Here is a 7,644-nt window from a genome sequence, read left to right as displayed (position 1 = left end):
TAGGAATTTGGATCTAGGCTTTAGCGATTGAAAATCCACTGAAGAATTTAGAACAGTGGGATATAATACTATGATACTGGCATTTTAAATTGCTATAGTGGTTGCCTGTGGAGGCCAATCAATTGATGCAGAGAGGTAGAGGAAGGAGTAAGGGAGCTATTTCCTGGGGTCCAGGTTATGAAAACCTGAGATAGAATAAAAGAGCTGAAGCCTATGGAAGGTTTTGCAGGGATTTGAGAGATATTTAAGGTAAAATTAGTAAAACTTAGTGAAAGATTATTTGTGTGGATACAGCAAGAGAGAAGTCCAGGGCGGCTCCCTAACTTGTGACTTGGATGATTGGGGACTATTTGCTACAATATGGAGTACTGGAAGAGGAATAGTCTGAAAGGATGGGAGCAGAGATGAGAGAATAAGCTCTTGTTTTTATGTTCTGAGTTTTAAGTGCCTGTATGATTCCCAGGTGAGGTGGAAAGAATTTGGGGGTGCAGATACATTTGGAGTCATGAACATGTGGGTGCTTAGGGCTGTGAATGAAGTTTCAATGAGAAGATGGAAGGCCTAAGGCTAGAATGGTGGGTGCACTAAGCTTGGTTCAGGGACAGAAATGGGAGTCCACAAAGATGACCAAGACACAGGGCCAGAGAAGCAGGAAGAGTGGTCAGTAAGTATCAAATGCTACAAAGAGAGCAGAAGTAAGGATGATTGTGATGATCTTATATATAAGCCAGTGCCATTCTCTTTCTGCAGAAGCCTATTTTTGTAGGTTGAGGACAAGGATTTTTGCAGGGAAGAGGAGAGTAACCACCAACAAATAGGAGCAGGGGAGGGTCCAGGTTTGAGTTGTTGTTGCAGAGATGGTCTTAGTATTAGAAGAGATTATGAAATTCTAAGGCAGAAATGTTAGGTGAGTAATGCAGATGGATACTGAAATTGCTCAGGAAAATGGTAGGATTTAAAGTTATTAAAGTGCCTTTGGTCCCAGCTACTTAGGAGACTGAGGTGGGAGGATTGCTTAAGCCTGGGGGCTGGAGGTTGCAGTGAGCCGAGATCAAACCCCTGCACTCCAGCCTGGGTGACAGAGCTAGACCTTGTCTCTAAATAAATAAATAAAGTTATGTAAGGCAGGTGTTTAAGTCTGATAAATACGAGAGATAGGTACAACCTTTTCCTATGGTGAACAAATTAAATGGGTAAGAATCAGGGCAGTTCCAGGAATCAGTAATGCGTGCCCTAGTGTGGTACAGTGAAAGAGCATGGGTTCAGACTATCTAGGTTCAGACTTTGGGAAGTCTGACTTTTGAAGTTTATTGTGATCATTAATATCGATTATTAGTATTAATATTTATTATTGAAAAGATGGCGGCGGAGGAACCTCAGCAGCAGAAGCAGGAGTCGCTGGGCAGCGACTCCGAAGGACCTCCACAAAAAGTACTCGTACATCCGCAAGACCAGGCCTGACGGCAACTGTTTCTATCGGGCTTTCGGATTCTCCCACTTGGAGGCGCTGCTGGATGACAGCAAGGAGTTGCAGCGGTTCAAGGCTGTGTCTGCCAAGAGCAAGGAGGACCTGGTGTCCCAGGGCTTCACTGAATTCACAATTGAGGATTTCCACAACACGTTCATGGACCTGATTGAGCAGGTAGAGAAGCAGACCTCTGTCGCCGACCTGCTGGCCTCCTTCAATGACCAGAGCACCTCCGACTACCTCGTGGTCTACCTGCGGCTGCTCACCTCGGGCTACCTGCAGCGCGAGAGCAAGTTCTTCGAGCATTTCATCGAGGGTGGGCGGACTGTCAAGGATTTCTGCCAGCAGGAGGTGGAGCCCATGTGCAAGGAGAGCGACCACATCCACATCATCGCGCTGGCCCAGGCCCTCAGTGTGTCCATCCAGGTGGAGTACATGGACCGCGGCGAGGGCGGCACCACCAACCCGCACATCTTCCCTGAGGGCTCCGAGCCCAAGGTCTACCTTCTCTACCGGCCTGGACACTACGATATCCTCTACAAATAGGGCTGGCCCCAGCCCGCTGCTGCCCTGCTGCCCCCCTCTGCCAGGCGCTAAACATGTACAGAGGTTTTTCTGTGGTTGTAAATGGTCCTATTTCACCCCCTTCTTCCTGTCACACGACCCCCCATGTTTTATTAAAGGGGGTGCTGGTGGTGAAAAAAAAAAAAAATTTATTATTACTACTAGAACAGGACAAGAGAGAATAATTTCTATTTTGCCATCTCTTTGTCTCAAAAAAAAAAATCCAGTGTTAGCAAGTTTGTGACCTACTGGTTTTATAACCCACAAATCTTGTTTGTTTATTTGCCTTGTCACTTATTGCCTTCAACAATTATACTTTGACCTTTCCCAAAAGGCAGGGGATTGGTGGGTATGGTAGGGAAAGTGTACCTGGCAACTTAATGAATGAGTCTTCTATAGAAAACTGTAAACTTGGCAGAATTTGGTCAGAGATTGTTCTTCACTCTTATTGCTTCCCTCTGACTTTTAACCTCAGAGGAATGTTGGATTGGTGCCAGCTGTCAGGTCAGGGACGTAGTTTCTGCCAAAGTCTGAAAGAAGAGATCTTTTTCAGTTGAACTTATTATTTGGCAGTCATTTGTCATGTGTGGAGAAAGACGTGTTTGGAGTAGATGTGTTTCCTGGGTTCATGAGGTTAATGGACAGAGATTGACTCTTGTTATGAACCTTTCAGGTCCCTACTCTGCTTTGTGGAGTAACTTATATTTAATTTAATTTAATTTAATTTTTTGAGACGGAGAGTCACTCTTTTGACCAGGCTGGAATGAAGTGGCGTGTTCTCGACTCAATGCAACGTCCGCCCCACGCGGGTTCGAGTGATTCTGTTGCCTCAGCCTCCCGAGTAGCTGGGATTACAGGTGCCTGCCACCATACCTGGCTAATTTTTGTAATTTTAGTAGAGACGGGGTTTCCCCATGTTGGCCAGACTGATCTCAACCTTCTGACCTCAGGTGATACACCTGCCTCAGCCTCCCAAAGTGCTGAGATTAAAGGCGTGAGCCACTGCACCCGACCTAGTATTGTATTTTGAGTAGTTTTAGCTATCTGTTTACTCCTCTGCTAGCATCAAAACACTAGTCAACTCTGAAATTATCCAGTGTATAGTAATTGTTCATTCACTCAACAAATATTTATTGAGGGTCAGTGTGTCTAGCACTGTGCCAAGTGATACATGCAGGGGATACATTAGTGAAGGAGACATACAAGTTTCCTGCTTTCAAGAAACTTATATATTAGAGGAGATGGCTAGACATTAACTAATTAAAATAATTTGAGAGTATTCAAGTGTCAGGAAGGAAATAAACAAAGCTGCCATGTTAGAGACTATTGCAGGTGGGGAGTTCTTCAGGATGGTAGCCTGTTGCTTCCTTCTTTAGTTTGGATAAGCAAACTCATGGTAGAAACGCAGTACTCAGGAAAAGTACAGGAAAAGCATTTTTCAGGGTGGTATTACAGGTTACTGGTTAGTGTAAATGTTGAGATATTAATGTTAATGAAGAGTTAGGAAATAAAATGTTACTCTTCATAATTTTAAAGTGCTGTATTTTAAAATTCAACTGAAATGAATGAGCTAGGATAGTTTCACCATTTGGTTAGGAAGGTGCTGACATGGGGCTGTGATTATCCTGTTCCAGTGTAATTTGAGCCTTATGTATTTATTTATTTCTCAGGTGGAGGCCTGAATTTTGATCTATGTTCTACCTACATCCAGCTGGCTGAAAGTACTTGATGATCACATGACCCTGGACATGGATGCTGTTCTGTCGGATTTTGTCCGTTCCACAGGAGCAGAGCCAGGGCTAGCGCGAGATCTCCTAGAAGGTGAGGAGTTGTAGGGGAGAATGAGAAAAGAGAAAGTAAAATGTAGTATGTATCATTAGGATAATTTGGAACATTTAAGGTGATCAGGAAGATACCTTGTGTATGGTAGGCCCTACAGTTAATTCTAATGATATACTTTGTGTGTAACCCATCATAATTTGAAATTTTAAAATCCCTTTTTCACCTTGAACTTCCTGGGGTAGTTTTTTCCACTGTCAGTTTATGCTCAGGCAGTGCAAGTGACATTTTATATTAGTTCATTACAAACATAATTTTATTTTATTTTCATTTATTTATTTATTTTTGAGACAGAGTCTCGCTCTATTGCCCAGGCTGGAGAGCACTGGCACGATCTTGGCTCACTGCAATCTGTGCCTCCCAGGTTCAATCAATTCTCCTGCCTCAGACTCCCGAGTAACTGGGATTACAGTGCCTGCCACCACACTCGGCTAATTTTTGTATTTTTTAGTAGAGATGAGGTTTCACCTGTTGGCCGGACTGGTCTTGAACTCCTTACCTCAGGTAATCTGCCTGCCTCAGCCTCCCAAAGTGCTGGGATTACAGGCATGATCCACTGTGCCCAGCCTAAAAACATAATTTTAGATCTTTAAGACTTCCTCTTTATATATAAGTGTCTTTAGGGTTTTCATGATGGGATCATCCATAGTTTTGTTCTTTCCTTACATAACATACATTACGGGTAATTCTGTGTTGAGTGGATCAATTTAATGTTTTCATTTTGCTGCTTTTGTTTACTTATATCTTTATATATATAAGTTTGAATGTTCTAGATTTTTTTTTATTATTATTATTATTGAGACGGAGTTTCACTGTTGTTGCCTGGGCTAGAGTGCGGTGGTGCGATCTTGGGTCACTGCAACCTCCTCCTTCCCGGGTTCATGCAATTCTCCTGCCTCAGCCTCTGGAGTAGCTGGGGTTACAGGCATGTACCACCACACCCAGCTAATTTTGTATTTTTAGTAGAGATGGGTTTTCTCCATCTTGGTCGGGCTGGTCTCGAACTCCTGACCTCAGGTGATCCACCTGCTTCGGCCTCCCAAAGTGCTGGGATTTCAGGCATGAGCCACCGTGCCTAGCTGAATATTCTAGATTTTAAGGTCCTGAAGGGTTAGAATCATGTCCCTAGGATTCTTTGTTTAGAGTCACAAATAATAGATGGAAATATGAAAATATGTAATGACACAAAACAGGCAGGCCTATGGGGAAGGGGCAAGTTCTTAGCATACATAGATAATATTTTAAATTGCCAGGCCTTAACAAGGTGTGACAATTAGACATTTGCTTGGCTACCTGTGAGGAGAGCGTGAGTTTGGAAACAGAAGATCAGGGTTTAAATTCCAGTTTAGTAATTCAGTACAGTTTTGCCCTTCATTTGCATTTTCTTTTTTTTTTTCTCTTTGAGACGGAGTCTCGCTCTGTCACCTAGTCTGGAGTGCAGTGGCACAATGTTGGCTTAATGCAACCTCCGCCTCCCAGATTCAAGCGTTTCTCCTGCCTCAGCCTCCTGAGTAACTGGGATTACAGGTGCACGCCACCATGCCTGGCTAATTTGTGTATTTTTAGTAGAGATGGGGTTTCACCATGCTGGCCAGGCTGGTTTCAAACTCCTGACCTCATGATCTACCCACCTCAGCTTCCCAAAGTGCTGGGATTACAGGCATGAGCCACTGTGCCCAGCCTAATTTGCATATTTAGTTTCATCTCCTACTACTTTTCCCTATACTTCTATGCAGCCAGGCCTGACTTGTCACCTCTCGGTGATCATGTTAGGTTACTTCCTCAGTTTGCAGCATTTCTTTCCTCTGTTATTCTCCTTGTCCTTCAAGATTCAGCTCAAATGTTTCCTCTTTCATAAAATCCTCAACTTTTCTGCATTCCTCTTATAACGTGTTGAACACTTATGAGTGTTCAATATGTGCAAAGTACTTGAGATATGTTATTTTATTCTCACAACCACTGTACAATAAAGTTTTATTATCCTGGAGTAATAATTTTAAAACCTGAGGCTCAGTGAAGTTAATTAGGATTTGAACCTAGGCAATCTGGTTTCAGAGTGTGGCTGTAAACAATTATGTTATAAATCATTGCTAGCATGCTCACATGTGCGCACACACACACACGCACATGCTGTGAAAGAAATGTCGAGGGTGCTGTGAGAGTGAAGAAAGAACCCTAACTTAGATCTAGAGTGCAGGAAGGCCTTTTCTGAGGAGTGATTTTTAAGCTGAGCCCTGAAGGACAAGTAGGAGCAGCAAGACAAAGGGATATAGAAGAGAGTGTTTATGCAGAATAAACAGCTTAATGCAAGGGCCCTAAGGTGCAAGAGAGTTGGGCACATTGGAGAAACTATTAATAATGAGGTAGTAAGAATGGTGCAAGAGTGGTAGGAAGCTGGTGAGATAGGTAGGAAGCAGAAAATAGGGGCTCTAGCCAGGTACGGTGGCATTCACTATAATCCCAGCTACCTGGGAGGCTGAAGTGGGAGGATCGCTTAAGCCCAGGAGTTTGAGACCAGCCTGGGCAGCATAGCAAGACGTCGTCTCTTAAAAAAAAAAAAAAAAGAAAGAAAAGAAAGGAAGAAAGAGAGAGGCTGGGTACAGTGGCTCATGCCTGTAATCTTAACACTTTAGGAGGCTGAGGCAGGCAGATCACCTGAGGTCAGGACTTTGAGACCAGCCTGGCCAACGTGGTGAAACCCCATCTCTACTAAAAATACAAAAATTAGTTGGGTGTGGTGGCGGGTGCCTGCAGTCCCAGCTGCTCGGGAGGCTGAGGCGGGAGAATCTCTTGAACCTGGGAGGCAGAGGCTGCAATGAGCCGAGATTCTGCCACTACGCTCCAGCCCGGGTGACAGAGTGAGACTCTGTCTCAACAACAACAACAAAAAGTTATTAAGAAAAAAAAAAAGAAAGAAAAGAAAAAAAGAGAGTGCAGGGCCTTTGTAGGCCATGATGTGAGGAGTTTAAATTTTATTCTAAGTTCACTAGGAAACTGGTGAAGGATTTTAATCAGGGGAGTGACATGACTGGATTTGAGTTTTTAACAGTGTACTTGTAGAGAACACTATGGCCAGAGAAGAAATGATTAAAACAGTTAGAAATATTGCCTTAGTTCAGGTGACAGATGATGATGATGTAGACTGTGGTCGTAGCAATAGATAGAAGTGGGTGGAATTAAGATAATTTAGAAGGAAAAATACAAAAAACTTAGCTCGGCGTGGTGGCACACGCCTGTAATCCCAGCTACTCAGGAGGCTGAAGTGTTAGAATCGCTTGAACCCAGTAGGGTGGAGGTTGCAGTGAGCCGAGATTGCACCACTGCACTCCAGCCTGGGTGACAGAACGAGACTCTGGAGTTCCAGACCAGCCTGGCCAAGATGGTGAAACCCTGTCTGTACTAAAAAAATACAAAAATTAGCTGGGCATGGTGGTGCGCACCTGTAATCCCAGCTACTTGGGAAGCTGAGGCAGAGAATTGCTTTAACCCGGGAGGTGGAGGTTGCAGTGAGCTGAGATCATGCCACTGCACTCCAGCCTGGGCGACAGAATGAGACTCCATCTCAAAAAAGAAAAAGAAAAGAAAAGAAAAAAATTTATAAGAGGCATAAAAGGACTGCATCCTCATTTTCTTTCTGTTGCTTGTTTTTTCTTTTAAAAGTTAACTGAGGCCGGGTGCGGTGGCTCATTCCTGTAATCCCAGCACTTTGGGAGGCCGAGGCAGGTGGATCACTTGAGGTCAGGAGTTTGAGACTATCCTGGCTAACACGGTGA

General features: G+C 43.8%; 1 protein-coding gene and 1 pseudogene across 2 annotated transcripts in view; both read left to right on the top strand.

Annotated features, from left to right (window-relative positions):
* Nucleotides 1–7,644, top strand: part of OTUD7B (OTU deubiquitinase 7B) — a 68,716-nt gene that overhangs the window by 27,266 nt on the left and 33,806 nt on the right. The window contains exon 2 of the mRNA XM_011937758.1: nt 3,703–3,853. Within this exon, the coding sequence (XP_011793148.1) occupies nt 3,769–3,853 (85 nt within the window). The 5' untranslated portion in view covers nt 3,703–3,768. The remainder of the gene's footprint in view (nt 1–3,702; nt 3,854–7,644) is intronic.
* LOC105508926 lies at nt 1,352–2,180 on the top strand (annotated as a pseudogene). The gene has a single exon (XR_001001352.1). The product of XR_001001352.1 is annotated as a ubiquitin thioesterase OTUB1 pseudogene (transcript).

Source organism: Colobus angolensis, unplaced genomic scaffold (assembly GCF_000951035.1).
Source record: "Colobus angolensis palliatus isolate OR3802 unplaced genomic scaffold, Cang.pa_1.0 Scaffold169, whole genome shotgun sequence".
NCBI classification, from domain to species: domain Eukaryota; kingdom Metazoa; phylum Chordata; class Mammalia; order Primates; family Cercopithecidae; genus Colobus; species Colobus angolensis.
The sequence above is the reverse complement of the archived record's forward strand: the minus strand, read 5'-3'. Positions and strand labels throughout refer to the sequence as shown.